The 23,563-nt window shown below is 57.0% G+C and overlaps 1 protein-coding gene across 5 annotated transcripts in view; it reads left to right on the plus strand.

Annotated features, from left to right (window-relative positions):
• Positions 1–441: 441 nt before the first annotated feature.
• Positions 442–23,563, plus strand: part of SHC2 (SHC adaptor protein 2) — a 30,499-nt gene continuing 7,377 nt past the window's right edge. For 4 of the 5 annotated variants that reach the window (XR_005019463.1, XM_036848928.1, XM_036848929.1 and 1 more), the window contains exons 1-9: positions 442–926; positions 15,513–15,583; positions 17,286–17,346; positions 17,469–17,588; positions 18,113–18,166; positions 18,295–18,346; positions 18,434–18,560; positions 19,823–19,979; positions 20,985–21,042. Coding sequence is in view for 4 of the 5 variants with exons in the window: in XM_036848928.1 (XP_036704823.1) it covers positions 453–926; positions 15,513–15,583; positions 17,286–17,346; positions 17,469–17,588; positions 18,113–18,166; positions 18,295–18,346; positions 18,434–18,560; positions 19,823–19,979; positions 20,985–21,042 (1,174 nt within the window). In the remaining variant the exon portion in view is untranslated. Of the gene's footprint in view, positions 927–13,787; positions 13,812–15,512; positions 15,584–17,285; positions 17,347–17,468; positions 17,589–18,076; positions 18,167–18,294; positions 18,561–19,822; positions 19,980–20,984; positions 21,043–23,563 lie in introns of those variants that run through there. The other variant, XM_036848931.1, reaches the window with a different exon arrangement.

A 23,563-nucleotide genomic window follows, 5' to 3' on the forward strand; every position in this document is an offset into this window, starting at 1 on the left:
GGAGGGGCTGAACTTAGGGTCTGGGGCGCTCTCCTTCCTTGACCGCGCCTCCGCCCCTCTCCATACCTCAGTTTCCCCACGGCGAAAAGGGAAGAAAGGAGGTGATTTATAAGTCTCTCCCGCCTCTGTGCTTCTAGGAACTCGGGCGACGGGTGGGGGGCGAAGTGAGGGGTCGCTGCCCCGGCCCTGGGTTCGAAACTTCGCTCCCTCCCTGGCTGCCGGACCCGAGTCAGCGCTCGTGCCCTCGGCGGGCCTCAGTTTCCCCAGCCTCCCCGCCGGGCGCCGGGGCGCCGAGGGCCGGGGGTCCCAGGGGCGCAGCCCCCCGCGGCTGCGCGCTGGGCCGGACGGATGACATCACCGGGCCGGGGGCGGGGAGCGAGCGGGAGGGAGCGGGAGGGCCTCCTCCGCGCCAGGCTCAGCGCCCGGTCGGGCTAGGTCGGGCGGCCGCGGCCATGACGCAGGGTCCGGGCGGGCGGGCGGCCCCCGCGCCCCCCGCACCCCCGGAGCCTGAGGCGCCCACCACCTTCTGCGCGCTGCTGCCGCGCATGCCGCAGTGGAAGTTCGCGGCCCCAGCCGGCTTCCTGGGCCGGGGCCCGGCGGCGGCGCGGGCGGCGGGGGGCGCGGGGGCGGCGGGGGAGGCCGAGTCCGAGTCCGAGCCGGCCGCCTCGGCCGGCGTCCCGGCGCTGGCGGCGGCGGTCCTGGGCGCCTGCGAGCCGCGCTGCGCCGCGCCCTGCCCCCTGCCTGCGCTCAGCCGCTGCCGGGCCGCCGGGGCGCGGGGGTCGCGGGGCGCGCGGGGGGCGGCCGGGCCGCCGGACGCCGCCGCCGACGAGTGGATCCGCAAAGGCAGCTTCATCCACAAGCCGGCGCACGGCTGGCTACACCCGGACGCCAGGGTCCTGGGGCCCGGGGTCTCCTACATCGTTCGGGTGAGTGGGCCGGCGCGACCCTGAGATCCCATCCTCCCCGGAGCCCCAGCCTGGGCACAGGGGCTCCCATCCCCCACTTCTTTCTCTTGGACACTCTGGACCCCGAGAGCCAGGTCGCTTTCCGTCCCTCCTTCTCTCCCCATCACCCTAGACCCCCATCGCCGCCCGCGCTCAGCGGGCCGCCCCCACCCGGGAGGCGCTGGGGTCCAGGTTCCCACGGCGTCACGTGGGGAGGGGCGGGGAGAGGGCGGCTGGTGGGAGGGGGGCACGCATGCGCGGGTTAAGCGGAGCCCCCCGTTCCGTCGGCCAGAGTCTGGGGGGGGATGACGCGGGTGGGGGCGTCCTGCTACCCAGACCCCCCCACTGAAACCTCCTTCCCAGACAACAGAATCAGAGACCTTGGCCTGAGGTGGGGCGCAGAAGGGCCGGGCCCCGCTAGGCCCCAGGATTCGAGATGTGAGACTCCGGGAACTTGGAAGGTGCCGTAAGGGAACGGGTCTTTATTTGTCCTGGTTTTATTATGAACCTTTCGGACGTACAGAAACGTGGGCCGAAGGCCGGCCCGTACTTGCACCCACGCCTGTGAACGTTGCACGCTCCCCGCTCAGCCTGTCTGCCCCTGTGTGTAGTTTTTGATGAACCATCAGGGGGCAAGCGGCCGAGGGGGGAAGACGCTCCGTGAAATGCTTCCGCACGGACCCCCGGCCCACCAGGCCCCTGCCCATCCACAGTTCATTGTCATATCCAGGGTCCGGCAGTATTCACAGCGGCTCAGTCTGGTTTTTGGGGCCAGGATCCTGGAGGTCTGTGTCTTTGCAGTTGGTTGTTTTGTCTTTGGTTCTTTTACAACCTCTCCCCTCTCGCCCCCAACCCCGTACTGCGTTGAATAGTATCTCCCCCAGATTCATGACCTTCGGAACTTGTGAATATGGTTTTTATTTGGAAATAGAATCTTTGTCGACATAATCAAGTTAAGATGAGATCACACTGGATTAGGGCGGCCCTATTGCGTAAGAAGAGGGAGATTTGGACACAAACGCACCGGGAGGGCCCACGTGACAATAGGGAGAGAAATGGAGCGATGCGTCCACAAGCCAAGGGACACTGAGGGTGGCCGCTCACCACCACCAGACACTGGAAGAGGCGGGAAGGGCCCTGCCCCTCGCCCCTCGCCCCCAGGGAGCAGGGCCCTGTCACACCTTGATTCCCAACTTCCAGCCTCCAGAACTGTAGGGTCAGGGTTAGACTTCTGTTGTTTTAAGCCCCCGGTTTGTGGTGCTTTGTTGTGGCGGCCCCCAGTGGCCTTGACTTTCGTCCATGTGTGGTCCAGGCAGGGTGCACTGCATCCCGGAAGCCTGTTAGACATGCCGGGCCTCAGGCTGCCCCAAACTCTGGGTCTGTCTGTTCTCTCCTGGCGTCTTCTGACTTGGCTGTGGCCCCTTCTTTTGCTGAATCTCAGCTTCACTGGATTCAAGACTGATTTTGTAGTGAGATGTTTTGTGGGTGATGCCTTGGGCTTCACACCACATCCCCTCAGGGGCGAGCTGTGTCTGCCCACCGGCCATGGCCACGGGGATTAGGAGTGTTCAGAATTCAGATACTCGCGTTGTTGAGGTGTAGGCTGTTGGATTATTCCAATGATCTTGACGTTTTCATCGATGCAGCAAATATTTAATGCATGCCTCGCCCTGCCAGGTGCTGATGGTATGGTAGGAAATGGGAAAGATCTGATCCCTGCTCTTACGGGGCTCAGATTTCTAGAGGGAGAGGTTGACAGTAAATAAATAAGAGACAAACAGGGAAATGGCAGACACTGGTAGATGCTGTGCAGAAATTACAATCAAGTGATGTCAGAGCAAGAGACTGGTGGCTGCTTTTAGCCGGGCTGGTGGGCGAGGCGCCTCTCAGGAGATGACATTTAAGCTGAGACCTGAAGCCACGGCGGCCCCAGACGTGAAACGATTGGGGAGAGAGAGTCCGAGGCAGGGGCTCAGCGGGCACATTCGGGGAGCCGCCGGAGACCCACGTGGTGGGGCTGATGGAGGGAGAGAAGAGCAGGAATAAGGTTTGGGGGCTGTGGGGAGAAGCTTGGCTTTGGATGGTTCTAGGCAGGGTCGCAGGGCAGCGTTGGAGCTGAAAGGATCTTTCCTGTGGAAACGGGCTGGAGGTGGGGCTGGAAGGGCAGCCGAGACACATAGGAGGAGGCTGGAGAGCAGTCGGGTGAGCAGAGATGCGATGGACCAGGGCAGCGTGGGGGTGGGGAGAAAGGGGCCACAGCATCCGTGTTGGAGACAAGCCGGCAGGAGTCGCTGGTTGATGGGTGTGGTGCCCTGACTCCGGCTGCCTGGAGAGGCGCGGCCCCCCGGGGCCTGAACCAGCCTCAGTGCCCTGCTCTTCCCCTGGGAGCCGCTTGTCTCCCTGCACCCGCATCCACCAGGTGTCCTGAGAGCCACGGAGTCCCCTCCCGGTTCACAGAGAAGTGTGAAGTCAAGGCAGGAGCAGCCGTATCCCAAATTACGCGGGGACAGGCAGGTCCGACCCTGGGTCCTCAGGAGGGGATGTGCTGTTCCCACGTATGTAAGGTGGGGCAACTGAGGCACAGAGAGGTAGGGCGGTTACATGGTGAGAATCCAGGACCAGACCCAGAGCTGAGGCTCCTTTCAGAGCCTGAACTCGCTGCCACCTGGCAACTACTAGGGTGGTTGGCAGACTAACGGCCCCAAAATCGTCCCCGTCCTGGTCCCGGGCCCCGAGGATGTGTCACCTCACAAGGCAGAGAGGACTTTGCAGGAGGGATTAAGTTAAGAACCCCGAGATGGGGAGGACTCTCGATTCCCCGGGGGGCCCAGCGTCATCCCAGAGTCCTTATAAGAGGGAGGCGGGAGGGTCAGAGGCAGAGAGAGACGGGAGATGCTGCGCTGCTGGCTGTGAGGATGGAGGAGGGGCCGCAAGCCAGGGATGCGGCGCCTCTAGAAGCTGGAAAAGGCGGGAACCGATGCTCCCCTGGAGCCTCCGGAAGGACCGGCCCTGCCCACACCTGGATTTAGCCCCGTGAGACTCCTGTGGACTCCTGACCTCTAGAACTGTAAGGGAATACATTTATGTTAAATTTGTGGTAATTCGTTACAGCAGCAAGAGGAAACTAATACAGCAGCTGACTCACCTACCTGATGTCACAGAACCCTCACAAAACCCTGTAATGGTCCCTGTTTTGAGACAAGAAAAGGGAGACTCAGCGAGCAGTGATGCAATCAGGGCACCTGGGTTTCTAGACACTAGTGTGGAGCCTCCAACCCTGAGATTTCCTACCCGGTTTCTAGGGGAGGAAACGGAGGCACAGCCACGTCAAGGAGCCCGGCAAGGGTGGTAGCAGCTGCGGTGCCTTTAGCGGCATCGCTGCAGTCCTGACTCAGAGCAGTTTAGACCCACGAGGACATTGATCATCTCACGTGAGAAGCAGCCCCGGGCGGGTGGCGGCTCTGGGGTTGGTTAATTTCACAGCTTGGTGACCTTGTCATGGATTCATGTTCTTTTCATCTGTGTTGGGGTGAATAGTGTCCCCAACCTGATTTGGAAATAGGGTCTTTGCAGATGTCATTAGGTAAGAAGAGGTCCTCCTGCATTAGGGTGGCCCTGGACCTAGTGACTGGTGGCCTTGAGAGAAAGCCCTCTGAAGACACGCGTGCAGACGCTGGCCATGCAGCTCGAGGCCAGGGAGGCCGGAGGGCGGCTACAGCGGAGGTCGGAAGGTGCGGGAAGGAGCCTCCCCTGGAGGCTCCGGGAGGACCCGGCCCTGCGACACCTGGGTGAGAGGTGTCTGGCCTCCAGGACTGGGAGACAAGAAACTTCTGCTGTTTTGAGACGCCCAGCTTGTGGGGTTTTGTCACAGCCATCCCCAGAAACGCATGCAGCACCCTTGCCATGCCTTCCCTTTCTCAGATCAGTTCCTCTGTCCCCTCACCCTCCAGAAAAGAGCCCTCTTCCTGCCAGGTCCTTCTGTGAATAAGGATGCCTTTTCCAGAAAGCCCCAGACTGTGTCCTGTGACGTTCCCTAAACTGCCCGTGGGATTAGCCTAGACCAGTGCTGCCCAGAGGATCTCTCTGCGACGTGGAATGTTCCAGATCCTTGTTGTCCCATTGGTAGCCACGTGTGGCCACGAGGACTCGAATGGGGCTGGTGCAGCTGAAGAACTCAACTTTAATTTTGCTTCATTTTAAGCTAAGTTCAAGTGGTCGTCTGGCACTCCGTCTCCCTGTTGGACGGCTCTGGTCTAGATGGATACTTGCCCCGTCTGTGGATCCATCCCGTTTCCTTCCATCGGGGCTGTTTCCACGCCGGGCACTTCTCCTTTTGTTACCGAGTCCAAGCTTGTACTGCTCTATGCAGGACAGGCCAATAAATCGAGAGCCGAGTCGTTGGGACGAGGAATAGCGACTTGATCTGGGGAAGACAGTGGACTTGCGTCGCAAAGAGCCATCTTCCCTGAGAGAGCGTGCAGGATTCTTTCATACTGAAAGGGGCGGGACTAAAACCAAGCACTTCCTGGTTCCCATCAGCCTCCGGAGGGCAGGTGTTAATTTCTTCCTCCTGCAGGAGGCAGGATTCCCGGCGATGGGCCATTGTGTTTAATTTAAGCTTTTCGGCAACATCCCCGCAGTGATTAGTTTGTAATAGAATACAAGGTTTCCTCCCTATTACACTTATACGAAAATTCTACTAACAAGCCCTTTCTGCTTTTCGAGGTGCCCTCACCGTGCGCTCTCTCGAGTTTCTCACGAGGAAGGCTTTGAATGGGGCACAGAGAGACCGAGAGCTGCCCCAGGGGCCCAGGCCTGGCTGTCTCCACCGCCCAGTCTTTCCTGAAGGCTGGTCTCGTAGGTGGTGGTGTGTGGGGAACCTTGGGAGGTTAGCTGGGCTCAGGTGTTTTTAGCTGCAAATGCAGCTGATTCCTTGAAGGCAAGGGGTAGGATGGCTCCAGGGTGGATTAATTCAATGACTTGACCATATCCCTGAAGCCCCAGGTCTTTCCATCTTTTCCACTGCTGTCTTCAGCATGCCGGCTTAGCTGTCCTCATGGTCACAAAAGGGCGGCCACAGCACCAGGTATCGCATGCAGATCCAACCATGTCCACTGGAAGAAAAGACCATCCCTTTCGTTCTTCTCCCCACACCTCACTGGCTGGAGATGTCAAACTCCATTCATGGCAGGGGAGGTGGGCCACCAAATTGGCTTGAACCAGTGCTGAGCAGAGTGTGGTGCCCAGACATCGGGGAACTTGTTATAAATGCACATTCTTGGGCTCCACCCCAGACCTGCTGAGTCAGAAACTCTGGGGTGGGCCTGGTGAACAATGTTTTACAAGCCTGCTGGCTGATTCCAACACCCACTCATGTTTGAGAATCACCAGCTTAAGCCAACTGCTTGCAGTACTGTTGAATTAACCACTGCTCATTTATAACTAGTGATATAGCCACCCTGAAATGAACATCATATATATAACACCTACCTGCACATTTATTTCCCCCCTCAAATCAATATGAGGTAATAAAACAGCAATAAAAAGGAGAAACACAGAGGCAGCAATTCACAATAACGTAGAATATGTTTCAGTGTGTAAACGCGTAAGCTTCTCTAGGCGCACAGCGACAGAGACAGAAGCCACCGTTCACACAACAGCTACAAACAGCTCTAGGGTTACTCTGGCAGCTCCAGTACCGCCATTAGAGTTGCTGCAGGCCATGTGATTTTCAAAATAGCAGACAACTCTTGGTAAAGCCTGAACGACACTAAATGAAGCCTTCTGTCAATATACAAGATAGTTTCATTAAATTCGATGCGTATTAAAACCATACCAAAATGTTAAGCATAGAATTACTATGTGATCCAGAAATTCTACTTCTTGGTATACACCCGAAAGAGCAGGAGGTTTATAAGTACATGACTGGCTATATGGGTGAGGTTGAGTGAGTGTGTGTGTGTGTGTGTGTGTGTGTGCATCTAGGGAGGAGATAAGTATTTTTCTCTTATGGGAATTGAGCAAGAACTCAGATATTTGCACACCCATGTTCATAGCAACACTATTCACAACAGCCAAAAGCCAGAAACAATCCAAGTGTCCACTGATGGATGAATGAATAAAACGTGATCCAGCCACACAGTGGAATATCATTCAGCCTTAAAAAGGAAGGAGGTTCTGACACCTGCTACACCATGGATGAAACTTGAGGACGTGATGCTCAGTGAGAGAAGCCAGACACAGGACAGATACTGTCTGATTCCACGCACAGGGGGTCCCTGGGGGAGTCACGTCCACAGAGACAGGAAGTAGGTGGTGGGGGCCAGGGGCTGGGGGAGGGGTGGGGAGTCAGCTTTTCATGGGGACAGAGCTTCAGTTTGGGGAGATGAGAAAGTTCTAGAGGTGGATGGTGGGGATGGTTGCACGACAATGTGAAGGTGCTTAGTGCCACTGAATTGCGCACTTACAGATGGTTAAAATGTTAAATTTAATGTTACGTGTATTTTGCCACAGTAGAAAAGAAAACAAGCCAAAAGTGCCCTAGATGCTTTGAGTTCTGTGTAAAATGGTGTTAGGTTGGAGTCGTGGTGAATGTTAAGGGCTTTTCACAAATGTGAACGCCCAGGAAGATGCTCTGAAGTCCTTGGGGACCCAGGACCAGCGTCAGTGCAGGGCTCCCCAGATTTTGGAGGCGTGCACCCCACGATTTTGCAGGCTGCCCCTGAGTTTGTGTCGGCCCTCAGCTGGGCTCACGGTGCTCGCGACGGGCTCACCTTGTGCGTTTTTGGCAGGGAGCATGGAGGCCAGCTCTGCCACCCTCTCTGCGTCTGGTCGGGAGGCAGGGGTGCCCGTGCATCCCGACGCGGCTGCTGGAAACTTTGATCGCTTGATGTGCGGGGGAGAGTGGCGTCCCCCCAGATTCATGTCCGCCGGGCCTCAGAATGTGACTTCATTTGGAAATAGGGTCTTTGCTGGTGCAATCAGGTTAAGGTGAGGTCCTCCTAGAGCAGGATGGGCCGTAGATCTAGGGTGACTGATGTCCTTCTCAGAAGAGGGAAATCTGGACACAGACACACAGGGAGAGGCCGCGTGCCCACAGAGGAAGGGGCCGGAGGGGTGTGTCTGCAAGCCCAGGCCTGCCGACCACCGCCAGTAGCTGGAAGAGGCAGGAAGGGCCTCCCTTGGGCCTCCAGCTGGGGCACAGCCCTGCCTCACCTGGATGCTGGGCGTCAGACCCCCAGGACTGGGAGACACGGAGTCTCTGTTGTTCGAGGCCGCCCCCCAGGAGACTAACGCACTCAGTTAAGGTGACGTTTCTCCCTGGTAAAGGCCCCATTTGTTTCCGTTTTAATCAATACATATCTGTGGGGATGTACTTTTTTTTGGTCAGACCTTTAAAAGGGAAGGGTAACATAGGTGTGTTCAAGCGTGCACGGCAGTCCGCTGGCGCCCCCCGAGTCCCCACCATCCGGGCCCCTTCGCCCAGAGCCCCATTTGTCTGTTCCCCAGCTGCATCTGGGGAGGGGACTCTGACACTCTGCAAGCAGCCTGGTGCCCAATAAACGTTCACTAACTCGGCTTAGCAAAAATGGACAATTCTGCCCGGATGGACACTTTTCATTTTGATAATTATATGTTTATTTTTATTTTTTTTTTAATTTTTTTTTTATAATGAGAGGTTCTCTTTTTTTTTTTTTTTTTAATTTATTTATTTTTTGGCTGTGTTGGGTCTTCGTTTCTGTGCGAGGGCTTTCTCTAGTTGTGGCAAGCGGGGTCCACTCTTCATCGCAGTGCGCAGGCCTCTCACTATCGCAGCCTCTCTTGTTGCGGAGCACAGGCTCCAGACGCGCAGGCTCAGTAATAGTGGCTCACGGGCTTAGTTGCTCCGTGGCATGTGGGATCTTCCCAGACCAGGGCCCGAACCCGTGTCTCCTGCATTGGCAGGCAGATTCTCAACCACTGCGCCACCAGGGAAGCCCTATATGTTTATTTTAATGGTTATTAGGAAACAATGCTAGGCATCAAACCCAGGTTTTATGGTAGCCATATGCAGTTTCCTCTTTTCTTCATGTACATTTTTTGTTTCTTTTTTTTTTTTTGGTCGCACCATGCGGCTTGTGGGATTTTAGTTCCCCGACCTGGGGTTGAACCCGGGCCCTCGGCCATGAGAGCTCGGAGTCCTAACCACTGGAACGCCAGGGAATTCCCACTCATGCACATTTTCTTTTCTTTTTCTGTTTTTTGCTTTCTCCTCTTGGTTTTTGCACATTTTTTAAAAACTGAGATGTAATTCAGTGTCATAAAACTTACTCATTTAAGCTGTACAATTTAGTTGTTCTTAGTGCACTTGCAGATTTGTGAAACACTCATTATGATCTAGTTCCAGAACATTCTCATGACCCCAGAGGAAGCCCCATCCCCATGAACAGTCACTCTCCACCCCCTCCCCAGCCCCTGACAACCAGGAACCCACTCCCTGTGTCTGCGGATCTGCCTGTTCTGGACGTTTCCCATCAATGGAATCACACACTGCGTGTCCTTCTGTGTCTGGCTTCTCTCACTGAGCATCGTGTTCTCAGGGTCCGTCCACGTGGTAACGAGTGGCGGGGCTTCTCTCCTTTTCATGGCCAAGTAATGTTCCAGTGTGTGGATGGATGACATTTTGTTTATCCATTCACCAGTTTATGGACTTTGGGGTTGTTTCCTACAGTTGCCTTCAGAAATAAACTCAGTTATGTTTACAAATGGAGTTTATTTAAAATGAAAACACTAAGTAGTAATGGTACAGGGCCTATGGCACCGTGAGGGGTGGAGCGTCCTGCGGGGAGTGTGGTGAGCTGGGTGCTCGTCCTGTGTCTGCCCTGGTGTGCTGTGTGAACTTGCCTGGGTCCCTTTCCTGCTCTGGGCCTCAGTTTCCCCACTTGTAACTCAGTTTTCCCCTTACATCCTAGGGCGGGCTCTGGGTTGCCTCTGTTTCTGCGTTGGCAAAGGGGAAGGTGGGCTGCAAATCCACCGTTTGGGGTCCCCTCCCGGCCTTCTCTGTCGGTCTCCCTGCGGCAGCTGTAACAAATGACCACAAACTCGACAGTTAAAACTACAGAAATGGGGCTTCCCTGGTGGCGCAGTGGTTGAGAATCTGCCTGCTAATGCAGGGGACACGGGTTCGAGCCCTGGTCTGGGAAGATCCCACATGCCACGGAGCAACTAGGCCCGTGAGCCACAGTTACTGAGCCTGCGCGTCTGGAGCCTGTGCCCCGCAACGGGAGGGGCCGCGATAGTGAAAGGCCCGCGCACCGTGATGAAGAGCGGTCCCCGCACCGCAATGAAGAGTGGCCCCCACTTGCCGCAACTAGAGAAAGCCCTCGCACGAACCGAAGACCCAGCACAGCCAAAAATAAATAAATAAATAAAAATAAAAGTAGCTATAAAAAAAAAAAAAAAAAAAAAAAAAAAAAAAAAAACTACAGAAATGTATTCTCTCCCGGTTCTGGAGGCCAGAAGTCCAAAATCAAGGTGTTGGCAGGCTGGTTCCTTCTGAGGCTCTGAAGGAGAGTCTGTCTCCAAGCTTCTGGGGCCGCAGCCCTGCCTCCAGCTCCACATGCCTTCTCCCTGCATGCCTGTCTCTCAGCCCCCCTCTGCCTTTCTCCTGTGAGGACGTGTGGCATTGGATTTAGGGCCAATCCTAAATCCAGGACCATCTGACCTTGACATCCTTAACCTGGTTGTATCTGCAGAGGTTCCCTTCCACTAAGGTCCCTCTCACAGGCTGTGAGGCTGGGCATGTGGACAGACCCTCCGCGGGCCGCCACCCACACACCACAGCTGGCCTTCGGAGACTTTGGGATCCTAGGTCAGAAGTCGTGCTCCCTGGCAGGCCCAAGGCTGAATTTGACCTCTGCCTTTTTTTTTTTTTTTTTTTTTTTTTCTGTCTTCTATTTAAAAATAAAAATTCCTTGTCATCGTTTACAGATTGGGGCGTTTCAGGCAAAAGCCCTGGATTTCAGGTGGTCTGGCGACACTGGGCCCCTCTGGCCCCTGAGCGTGTAGTTTGCTGCAGTCCTCACCACTTCCTGCAGGGCCGGGGGACACTCCAGAGCCCAGGCTGTGGGTTCAGATCCTATTTCTGCTGCCTACGACCTGTGACTGCTAACAGGTTACAGAGCCGTCGGGGCTGTTTCCCGAGGGGTAATGTTGCCGCCGTAGTGCGGGCTTTGGGTGGAGCGGGTTGACAGGTCATGTGCGCAGCACACTTGGAACAGGGCCCGACATGCGACAAGTGGCTTATCAGAGTCATCGCTGCCTGGCACTCGCTTCAGCCACCTGCTTACCTTCCCTGCCTTCGTAGCGTGTTCTCCACCCTCCGGGAAGGGGACCCGTGTTGCATCTCCTCTCCCGTGCAGTTGAGTTGCGCCCCCACTTCACCCAGGGAGGGGCTGGGGGCCCTGGGAGGATTTCAGTCACACGGCCAGAATGAGCTGTACACTAGTTAGGGTGAATTAGACCCCTCACGCCCTGGGGCCCTGCAGCACTGACAGCCCACGCAGACGCATGCTCTGTTAGAGGGAGGGTACCTGCTGAGCAGGCAGCACCCACCAAAGCTGTCCACTCAGTGTGAGAGTCTACTTTGGGGGCAGGGGCCACAGCTAATTCTCTTCGAGGTTCTACATGTCTAACGCATGCCTGGCACATAGTCCCTGCGGACCTGTCTGTCTGTCCGTCCCACCATCTACCTGTCCATCCATCACCCATCCATCATCCATCATCCTTCCATCATCTGTCATCCATCCATCATTCATCCATCCTCCATCCATCATCCATCCATCATCCATCATCAATCCATCCATCCATCCATCATCCATCATCCATTCATAATCCATCATCCATCATTCATCCATCCTCCATCCATCCATCGTCCATCATCCATTCATAATCCATCATCCATCATCCATCATTCATCCATCCTCTATCCATCCATCGTCCATCATCCATCCATCATTCATCATCCATCATCCATCATTCATCCATCCTCCATCCATCATTCATCCATCCTCCATCCATCCATCGTCCATCATCCATCCATCATTCATCATCCATCATCCATCATCAATCCATCCATCTGTCCATCATCCATCCACACATCGTCTATCATCCATCCAATGAAGGTGAGACACATCAGTTCACCTCCCTGCTTAAAGCTGTCCCACGACCCCCCAAGTTGCTCACAATGAAACCCAGCCCCTCATCACAGCTCCAGGGTCCCACATCCTCTCATCTCTCATTGCTCCTTGGTTCTCTGCTCCAGCCACACTGGAGTGAGTCTTTGGTCTCTCCAAGCTTGTTCCCACTTCTGGCCTGTACTTGCTGTTCCCTTTGCCTGGATCTTCACTTGGCTTGCTCTCTCTCTTCCCCTGGTCACTGTCTAGGTAACTTCTGCTGTGTTAACAAACCATCGCACAACCTAATGCATGAAAACAACAAACACTTTTTATTTCCTGTCTAGGTAACTTCTGCTGTGTAACAAACCATCGCACAACCTAGTGCATGAAAACAACAAACACTTTTTATTTCTTGTGGTGCTGTGGGTCGGCTGGGGCTGAATGGTCTCCTCCTTCACATGGCGGTTGGCTCCATGTCAGCTGGGGAGATGGGGGTGGGCCATGTGTCTCGTCGTCAGGCAGGCTACCCCGGCAGGGTCGCAGGGTCCCAAGAGCAGCAGGGGAGCAAGCTCTGGTGACGGGGGCCTGTGCCTGTCCGTGTGCTGCTGGCATCATGGCCAACCCAGGGCCTGGATGGGGGAGGGGAGGAGCTGGTGGCCACTTTTACAGTCAGCCAACGGCATCTGTAGAAGCAGCTGCTGTGTCCTGCTAGAGCTTGTCACCCACACACGTGCATGCGCGCGTGCACACACACACACACACACTGTCCACACGTGCTGTGTACACGTGTGCTCCTCCTTGGCCCCCGTGTCCACACAAAAGGCACTGTGCCTCCTAGTCGGCGCCTTGCTCTTTTTACAACTGCAGACTCTTCCATTCCCAGTACCGCGATTTGTTTAGGTTTAGCAAAGATACAGGCTGCCCAGTTAAATTTAAAGTTCCCATGAACACGAACAATTGTCAGCATAAGCATGTTTTGTGCATTATTTGGGACATACTTACGCCGAGAAAATATTAATCGTTTATGGGAAATTCCAACCTAACTGGCGTCCTGGGTTGGACCTCACAACCCTAGACGTGTCGAGTTTCGGGGTGTCTGCAATTTCTTGCTTATTCCTTCAGTGCTGCAAGCCCCGCAGGAAGGGAGGGGCAGGCGGCGGGGGGCAGGGCTGCAGAGCAGGGCCGGGTGTCGGGTCGAGCGTGGGGGGGCAGGGCACCCTGGGGCCAGCATAGGAAGGCATACTCCGCACCAGGCTGTGGTGGCAGTAAATACCCACACACCTGCCCCAGCGCCACTCCTGCGGGGGGCGGGGGCCGGAGCCCTGGGGGGAAGGTGGAGTATGGCTCCCAACAGCCACCTGCGCACACATAGGGAGCCCGCAGACTGGTGTGTCTGTGGGATAAAGTCCTCAAAATGGAGTTTCAAGGTCAAAGCACGTGTGCGTGTTTCATTTTTTAAAAACCGAGGGGACTTCCCCGTGGCACAGTGGCTACAACTCCACGCTCCCAGTGCGGGGGGCCTGGGTTCGATCCCTGGTCAGGGAACTAGATCCCACATGCATGCCGCAACTAAAGACCCCGCATTCCAAAACTAAAGATCCTGCATGCTGCAGTGAAGATCCTGCATGCCGCAACTAAAGAAAAAAAGATCCCACATGCTGCAACTAAAAGATCCTGTGTGCCGCGACTAAGACCCGGAGCAGCCAAATAAGTAAGTAAATAAATAAATATTTTAAAAAATTGAAGTAAAATTCACATAACTAAGTTAACCATTAACCATTATTTATTTACTTTCTTTCTTTCTTTCTTTTCTTTTTTTTTTTGACTGCGTCAGGTCTTAGTTGCGGCACACGGGATCTTTCGTTTCGGCGCCCGGGCTCCTCTCTAGTTGTGGCCTGTGGGGTTTTTTTCTTTCTGTAGTTGTGGCTCGCGGGCTCCAGGGCGCGTGGGCTCTGTAGTTTGTAGCACGCGGGCTCTCTCGTTGAGGTGCGCAGGCTCAGTAGTTGTGGTGCACAGGCGTAGTGGCCCCGCGGCATGCGGGATCTTAGTTCCCCAACCAGGGATCGAACCTGCGTCCCCTGAATTGGAAGGCAGATTCTTTACCACTGGACCACCAGGGAAGTCCCTACCATTAACCTTTTTTAAATTTTGTTTTTAAAATTTATTTTTGGCTGCATTGGGTCTTTGTTGCTGCACGCGGGCCTTACCCAGTTGCGGCGAGCTGGGGTCACTCCCCGCTGCAGTGCGCGGGCTTCTCATTGAGGTGGCTTCTCTTGTTGCAGAGCATGGGCTCTAGGTGCGCGGGCTTCAGTAGTTGTGGCTCGCAGGCTCTAGAGTGCAGGCTCAGTAGTTGTGGCGCACGGGCTTAGTTGCTCCGCAGCATGTAGGATCTTCCCGGACCAGGGCTCGAACCCGTGTCCCCTGCATTGGTAGATGGATTCCCAACCACTGCGCCACCAGGGACGTCCCCCATTAACCGTTTTAAATCACAGTACAGTGGTATTTAGTACATTCACAAGGTTGTGCAACCACCAAATCTATCTAGTTCCAGAACATTCCATCAACCCAAAAAAAACCCCGTCCCCATTAGCTGTCACCCCCCACCCCTCTCCCCAGCCCCTGACAACCACGAACCCACTCTCTGTCCCTGTGGATTTTCCTGTCCTGGACGTTTCCCATCAATGGGATCATATGACAGACGCTGCACATGGCTGTCCCAGGTCCCCTCCCAGCAGTGCAGACAGCACGTTGGAGGGTGCTGGTGGCCATCGTCTGGCCACCCTGCCCCCCCCCCCGCCCCAGCTGTTCCTACCTTCTCTGTCCCTCAGCACCGTCTCTTGGAGATTCTGAATTACCGAATTACCTTCTGTGGAAATGGTGATCTGGGCAGGGGTGGGCACACTCTCCCTGGAAAAGGTCAGACAGTCAAAGCTTTGGGCTTCGCGGGCCAGACGTCCTCTGTCCCGCCTGCTCGCAGGCCCTGTCCTGGGCCTTGGGGACGCAGAAGTGAACAGGGTCACCACCATCCAGTCCTCCCGGGCTGACGTTCTAGTGGAGCAGAAAGAGAATGAACAGCAGACGGTGAAATGAGCAGCCAGGACTGAGCCTGGAGGAATCCACCGCTTCCAGGGAGCAGCTCACTTACAGTCAGGGAGGGCGGCTCTGAGGAGGTGACCGGGAGCCTGGAGCTGGGGAGGGAACCAGTCCGCAAATAGATGGGGGAAGGGACGGCTGGGGCTGGCTGGTGCAAAGGTCCTGTGCCAACCAGGCTGGGCCTCCTAAGGACAGAGGCGGGGGCTGGAGCCCAGGGTGGCGGGAGGGGAAGGCTCGCTGGAGGGAAGGCTTGGGTTCCATGGTCAGTCCCCAGCTGGGCTCTGCTGGGCCGCGCTGACCCTGTGCTCTCTCCCCTCAGTACATGGGCTGCATCGAAGTCCTCCGCTCAATGCGCTCCCTGGACTTCAGCACTCGCACCCAGGTCACCAGGTGAGGCCCGGCTGCGGGGGTGGGGGGGTCTGGTGTGTAGCTCTGTGCTGGGAGTTGAGGGTGGTGGACTCAGCGACAATTCCCTCCCCCTTCCCGGATTGGGGAGCAGTGCTCCGCAGGGTCAGAGTGATCTGGGGCGGGGCACAGTCCCAGCTCTGTCCCCGCCTGCCGGTCACCCACGCTCTCCAGGCCCCAGATGATCTCCATAACCTGGAGACGACAGCCCATCCCTCAGAGAGTGTGTGGGTCCCACGAGGGGTGTTGAGGACGCCCCAGCATGTCCTGGCACCCGGGGGGGCGGTGCTGCTGGCTCCCGGTTGAGGCTCAAGGCAGGGCTGCAAGGGGCTGGGAGCCCGTCCAAGGCGACCAGGGCATGTCCACCGTCCCGGCTTCTTTTTGGTGCAGAGAAGGCATGGTGATGTCATGATTCTCTGAGCTGCCTGGACCTGAGTCATGTAGAGTCAAGGGTACAACCAGGGCTGAGGCAGGAGGGGCCCACATTGTTTTGCATGTTGAAAACTGACTTAGTGCATCCACCAGAGACATTAAAAAACTCTATTGAGATATAATTCACATATCAAGCAATTCACCCAATCAAAGTGTACAATTCGATGTACTTTGCTGTTTTCGAAGTTATGCAACCATCACCACGATCTAATTCCAGAACATTCCATCACCCCAAGAGGAAACCCCATCCCCATTAGCAGTCACCTCACCCCCTCCCCAGCCCCTGACAACACTAACCCACTCTCTGTCTGTGGATTTGCCTGTTCTGGACGTTTCCCATCAGTGGAATCACACCCTGTGTGTCCTTCTGTGTCTGGCTTCTCTCACTGAGCATCGTGTTCTCAGGGTCCATCCACGCTGTAGCGAGTGTCAGGGCTTCACCCCTTTTCAGGGCTGAGTGATGATCCCGTGTGTGGAGGGACCACACTGTGTTTATCCATCTTCAGCTGATGGCCGTTCGGGTGGCGTCTGCCTTGCGGGCTGTCGCGAGTTGAGCTGCTGTGGCTTTGTGTGGACGTGTGTTTTCGGTTCTCCAGGCTGTGCGCCTGCGGGTGGGACTGCTTCACATTTCGAGGAGCTGCTGCTCCATTTTACCTTCCCACCTGCGGGGTGAGGGCTTGGTTCCCCTCACGGCACCGACATTGCTGACAGCCTGCTGTGTGTCCATCTGACCCTCAGGATCCTGTAAAAGTTCCAGCCCCTCCGCAGGCATGAGCCATTTCATGGAAGTCTCTCCCATTCTGTTTGGGGGGGTTGGTTCTGCCATTGTGTCTGGGGGCCCAGAGCAGAGGTCATCCTCTTATGCCACAGATGGGGATCTTGGCCAGCCTGTGGCCACACAGAACTTGGGGTTCAGGCTGAGGGGCTGTGTCAGCAACCCCAAATCTGACCCCCAGATCTGTCAAGTGGGCTGTGGCTCAGAGGTCCACTGGTCACTGAGAAAGAAAGAGCTGGAGGGGGAGAGCTGAGGGCAGGGGCACCTGTGGGACACACGGGGTGGGCGGCTGGGAGCCCGGAGCCCCTGGTCCAGGCTTCCAGGTGCCCCAGCATCCCTCCCTCCTCTGAGCCCCTCCCCGCTCAGGATCCACTGCACCCCCTTCCTCAGCCCATCGCCCTCTGACCCCCACCCTTCTCTGAGCTCCTGCTGCCTCCACTCCAAGCTCTCTAAGCCCCCTCCCCGCCTCCGCCCACACAGGGAAGCCATCAACCGGCTCCATGAGGCCGTGCCTGGCATCCGGGGCTCCTGGAAGAAGAAGGTGGGTGAGGGGCCCATGGCCTCCGGGTAGGAGCGAGCGGGGGGCACATGGCCACGCCGGGGCCTGCCCCAGCCGGAGCCCCGCTGCGGGCCCACCTTCCTGGTGCCCTGTGCCCCCCGCAGGCCCCCAACAAGGCACTGGCCTCCATCCTGGGCAAGAGCAACCTGCGCTTCGCGGGCATGAGCGTCGCTGTCAGCATCTCCATCGACGGCCTCAACCTCTCCGTTCCCGCCACGCGCCAGGTGAGCGCCGCCCGCCCCGCCCCCCAGCCTCCGCCCCGCCCCCCAGCCTCCGCCCGCCCCGCCCCCCCCACCCCCAGCCTCCGCCAGCCCCGCCCAGGGCAGGGTCTGTGGACTCACCTAGGTGAAGCCTGGAGGCGCGCTGGGCGCGGGCCCTTGGGTGATGTGCAGGTGTTGGTGTGAACTGCGCACCGGGACACGTGTGGATTTGAGCACGTGTGTCTGTGTCGGAGGCGTGGTGACGTGTCTGAGCCTGGCGCCCACGTGTGCACGTGTGAGAGTGTCGGCCAGTGCGGGGCGGGTTTGTCCGCGTGGCCGTGGGTCTCTGCGTCCCGCCCTGGCTGCGGGGCTGCCCGTCCAGGGGGGCTCTCGGTCATCCTGGCGTCCTGTCGAGGGGATGGCTCCACCCCCTCGCCCCTGTCCTTCCGGCCCCCCTGTGGCCTTGGTCTAGTGACTGGCCCGAGCCCCTGTCTCCTCCCTCGACCCTGAAGCGGCAGCCCCGTGACTGGTGGTCTCTCTTCGGCCAGATCATCGCCAACCACCACATGCAGTCCATCTCCTTTGCGTCGGGTGGTGACACGGTAAGGCCGGGACTGGGGGTGGACTCCCGGCCCCTCTGTCCACCCAGCCCCGAGACCCCCTGCCTGTGCCCATCGGTCCCACCCCCCGCGTTGCTGGGACTCCGCCATCCGCTGCCCTCTCTCCCCAGGACATGGCGGATTATGTGGCCTACGTGGCCAAGGACCCCATCAACCAGAGAGGTGAGGCCCGGTGGGGGCGGGTGGGGCCCTCGGGCCGGAGCGCGTCAGCCAGCCGAGGCCCCGCTGACGCTGCGCCACGACCCCCAGCCTGCCACATCCTGGAGTGCTGCGAGGGCCTCGCCCAGAGCGTCATCAGCACCGTGGGCCAAGCCTTCGAGCTGCGCTTCAAACAGTACCTGCACAGCCCCCCCAGGGTTGTCGTCCCCCCGGGAAGGTACCGGCCTGCCCGCCCCGTCCTCCCGCACCTCTGCCGGCCCTGCCCCTCCTCCCCGGGCTTGGATCCTCGTCCCCTCCCTGCTCTGTGCCCCTCGTGGCCCACGGCTCGGCCACCAGCACCCCATTTCCGCATCTGTAAAGCTGGGATAAAAACATCCCCGCTCCCGGCTGAGGTGAGGGCTCAGGGAACTGGTTGGCGGGTGGTGGCCGTCATACTGTCGTCGTAAGTCTGCACGGGGGTGGCTGGCTCTTCTGCAAAGGGCCAGACTGCACGCCCTGCCGTCTCAGCCATCGTGGCGGACGGCAGCCAAGGAGGATGTGTGAGCAATCGGCGGTGGGCTGTGTGCCAGCAGAGCTTTATTTATGGACGCCCCAAACCCTGAATTTCATCTGACTTTCACATGTCATCAGATGGTGTTCTTCGGATGTTTTCTTGGCCGTTTAACAGTTCCGTGGCGTAAAAGTGTAGAAACCGTCCTTAGCTCCTGGGCTGGCAGAGACAGGAGTGGCCTGCGGTCGGCTCTTTAAATATCTGGACGGACAGGAATTGGCTAGAATAGGTAGTGAATAAATGAGTTTGTTAGAAGTCCGGTATGCACCGATGAGGGGCCGGCCTGCACAGCGGGACACGCCCCTGTGGCCTCCGCACGGGCTTGCACGCCCCTCGCACACGCACGCTGGGGCGGCCTCAGCCCCTCTCCTCCCCGGGCTGCAGGGCCCTCCTCTGGGGCCCCCACTGCGACCTGCCGTCCCTCCCTGACTGAGCGGCAGTCAGCGGCTTCCCCTCTTTTGCTCTTAGGAACCACACTTGCCTGGAGGAGCCTCCATGGCATAGATTTCGAAGGCGCCATCCAGGGCCAGAGGCCGAGGGCGTTTTCAATGCTGAGGGGTGTCGCCACCCTAAGCCGTGGCTTCCGGGTTCTGGGTGCAAGCCTGGCGCTGTGCCCTGGCTCTCTGGTGGGACTGGCGTGGGCAAAGGGGGCGGAGACCAGCTTTTCTGAGGCCCTGCTTGGTTCAGCCAGGGCGCTCAGACTCGTGCAGAATCCCCTCTGATGGACAGAAAGGGGCACCCAGGCCCTCCATCAGCAACAGTTCCTGGTGCCACCGCTCAGCTGATGGGGGGTGGTCAGGGTCCCTGGACCTGGCTTGCCCGCCGCGCTTTGCAAAGCTCAGCCTGGAGTCCTGGGCACCCTGTCGGGAGCCGCCCCCCTCCCCCGTCACGTGCTGGGGCCTGTGCTCCCGCTGGCTCTGTGTCCGCAGGCTGACCGGGCCGGAGGATTCGGCCTGGGGGGACGAGGACGAGACAGAACACAACTACTACAACCGCACTCCCGGGAAGGAGCCGCCCCTGGGCGGGCTGGTGGACTCCAGGCTCACCCCCGCGCAGCAGCCCTGTGCCCTCGGGGCCCTTGGCCAGGTCAGCCTCTGCGGACCTCGTGGGGAGGGCGTCCCAGGGGGGCCTGACCCCCAGCTCCTCCTCCTGCTCTGTTCTCCGTGATGCTAGAGGAGGGTCTCTTGCGCCGCCCCCGCCTCCTTCCTCCCTCCCCAGACTGCCCAGATCTGCTCGGCCCTATTCTTTTTTTTTTTTTTTTTGAAGTTTTTTTTTTTTGTTTGTTTGTTTTTTTTCCAATCAGTTATTTATTTATTTATTTATTCATGGCTGTGTTGGGTTTTCGTTTCTGTGCGAGGGCTTTCTCTAGTTGCGGCAAGCGGGGGCCACTCCTCATCGCGGTGCGCGGGCCTTACACTATCGCGGCCTCTCTTGTTGCGGAGCACAGGCTCCAGACGCGCAGGCTCAGTAGTTGTGGCTCACGGGCCCAGTTGCTCCGCGGCATGTGGGATCTTCCCAGACCAGGGCTCGAACCCGCATCCCCTGCATTAGCAGGCAGACTCTCAACCACTGCGCCACCAGGGAAGCCCGTCGGCCCTGTTCTTGACACTGCAGATGGGATTCCCATCGCAGACATTGAGGAAATGGGTACAGCAGTGATTGAATCAGGGCTTCCAAGGAGGATAATGAGAACGTACACCAGGGAGACTGACCACCCCTGGTCAGCAGGGTGTCCCTGAGGGCAGGGTTTGGGCTGGGCCCTGACAGGTCAATAGGCGTTGCCCAGGAGAGCAGTGCAGGGAAGGACATCAAGGTGCAAGAGACAGCATGTGCCGGGGCAGGCGTTCCAAGTGGGGACGGCCCCTGAGGCTGCAGCAGAGGTGTGTGGTGGGCACGCGGGCAGATTGAGGCCAGGGAGCGGGGGATGGGTTCAGAGCTGAGCCTCGAATCTGCCTTACAGGAGGGTTGGCGTGGGAGACTGGGGTGCTGTGCTGTGAAGAGGGGGTGCTACAGGCCAATCAGGAGGGTTGCCGTGGGAGATTGGGGTCTGGGCTTGCACACTGCCGGAGGACCCCTTGCTCTCTTTTTCAGGGAGCATCTCCTGCTCGAAGAGACGCCCGAGGCCCGCAGTGGGACGTGGGCCCCTCAGGTACGGTCGGCTGCTCTCTGGACTGTGGGGGGCCCGGCCCTCCCCCTGGGTCCCCACCGCCCCTCACACTGCTTCCACTCTTTGGGTCACTCCACTTTCACCAGCGAGATTGTAGTCACTCCCCGCGCTCTTAGAGATTTGGCAGCGTCTGCTTTTTGTTTTTCTGTGCAGACCAGTTTCCTTGTATTTTGGGCATAGATACTGCATCTCGTGGTTCAAAGCACCAGCGTATAAAAAGGCATCCAGTGAAAAGTCAGTCCCCCTTCCCCATTTGTTTTATCCACCTCCCTAATCAGGTAACCGCTGTTAGTAGTTTCCATGGTTTTTCCAGAATTTTGCATGCACATTCAAGTCAACTCAGACATACATGGCTTTCCCCGGTTTTTCGACGGTGGCGTGCTATCTACCCCTCCACCTTGCTTTCCCCTCGTAACAACCCAGCTTGGAATCCTCCCCACATCAGGGCACGGCAGTCGCCCCCCTTCTTTTTTCACCACGGCATAGTCCCTGCCACGTGAAGGACCGTCCTCGCTCAGACATTTGGGCACTTTCCAGGTGTTCACCACGACAGCGTCTCCACCACTCAGCTCTGTTCAAGGGCCTCCGTAGAATCCATGCCCAGGACAGTGGCCGCTGTTCCACGTGATAGAAATCACACAGCTGCCCTTTCGATTTACATTCCCACCAGGTATCATGAGCTTTTAACAAAATGGTAGAGTTTTCAGCCATTTAAATGTTAACGTTATACAACATTTACAGTGACAGAGAAGGCTAAAATCCCCTTTGCCCCAGCTCCGAGGTTGCAACCTCACCCCCCTGGCACTTTTGTGTCTCCTTTCAGCCTTTATTACCAACAGGCCCCCAAAGAAGTCAGGACCCCGAGGCAGGCTGCGGACACCTTCGGTCTCGGGCTCTGGCTGCATCCATGTGCTCTTCTGAACGGCTGTGTGCTAGTCCCCTGTCCTTGGAGTTGCTTATTGACGTGGCCCCCTCTTGATGGGTGGCAGACCCCTTGGGCCCCCCCCCGTGTGTCCCTCCCACGGATGCTGAGCTGTGGATGGAGTGCACACGTCAGCCACAGTAGGGAAGCTGCCAAATGGCTCCCCGATGTGGCCGGGAAGTGTGTTTGCCCACCAGCCCTGCTGTGGCTGCCTGTTCCCTCACAGCCGTGCTGACATGTGTTGGGCCTTTTTTTTTAGATCTTCCCAAACAATCTGGGCATTTCACTGCCGAGCATCAGAACCCTACTGGCTCCCGGTGCTTGTGGTTAAAGAAAATGCGTGGCACTGGGTGCCCAGCAGGTGCCCAGCCGTCATCTGGCCCTGGTCAGCTATTTCTCTGGGACATGGGCTGCTCAGGCCTGACTCCCAGGGCTCACTAGCATTTCCTACCCCTGAGCCTTTGCACATGATGTTATCATGCCTTATCATGCTTCTTATCATGCCTTTCCCAAGTCTCTGGCCAAGAACTCCTACCAATATGTCAATGCCCCAGCTCCAATGCCCAGGAATTTTCTCTCTCTGGACTCCTGCAACCCAGGTTTCTTCCTTCACACTTCACCTTGATTATAAGAGGCCGGGAGAATCTGTGCCTCCTCTGTGCAGACTGGGAAGCCTGGGCTGAGGCCCCTCAGCCCCCATCACCCACCCAGGGCTGGAGCAGCATCAGCACACATATTGAATCATAGCCAGAGGGTTTCACCTTCACCCCTACTTGTGAAGAAGCTGCTCCCATTCTCTCCATTTTGCAGAGGAGGAGACTCAGGCACTGAGAGGTGACCTTACTTGCTCATGCCCACAGAGGGTGGAGCCAATGTATGAGCCCAGGTGTCTGCGAGGGTTAAGGGTATAATTGGCATAAAGCAGAGATCGCGGCTGCAGGCCCTTGGGCTGCATTTGGCCACAGTGTATTCAAAGATCATTATTTCCCTGCCAGCGATTAAAAATGGAGACGTTTAGAAATGGATTGACAGTTCTGGGGAAAAAAAAATACACACGTGTCCTTTGAACCTAGGAAAAGATGCTAAACCTTGCTCAAAATAAGAGAAATGGAAATTAAGTTCCCCCAGGATGCCATTTCTCACCTATCGGGTCAGCGAAAATCCAACAGTCTGATAATACACGGTGGTGAGGCTTTGGGAACAGGGCAGAGGCAAACTGGTGAGGATCCAGCAGATCTGGACCCAGGTGCTGAGGGACCCGGGGAGAAACTCCACCAAGGGTACCTTTTCATGGAGTTGTGGCTTTTGAACCATGTAAATGCTTTACACATTCAAAAACAAAACTGAGAAAAGAAAAGAAAGGAAAGCCTAAAATAGAACGCAAGCAAACAAATGACCTGACCGTGTATCATGTTGATAACATAATTACAGGGAGAGCAGAATTTTATTGTTATTATTATTATCATTATTTTATTTTATTTTTGTTATTATTTTTTAAACGCGGAGATTTAACATAAACATTGGGGTTCCTCCCTTCCCTTGAAACTGGGAAGCTCTGGCCCCCTAGGCCGCTTTCCTGCC

Source organism: Balaenoptera musculus, chromosome 3, assembly GCF_009873245.2.
Source record: "Balaenoptera musculus isolate JJ_BM4_2016_0621 chromosome 3, mBalMus1.pri.v3, whole genome shotgun sequence".
Taxonomy (NCBI): Eukaryota; Metazoa; Chordata; class Mammalia; order Artiodactyla; family Balaenopteridae; genus Balaenoptera; species Balaenoptera musculus.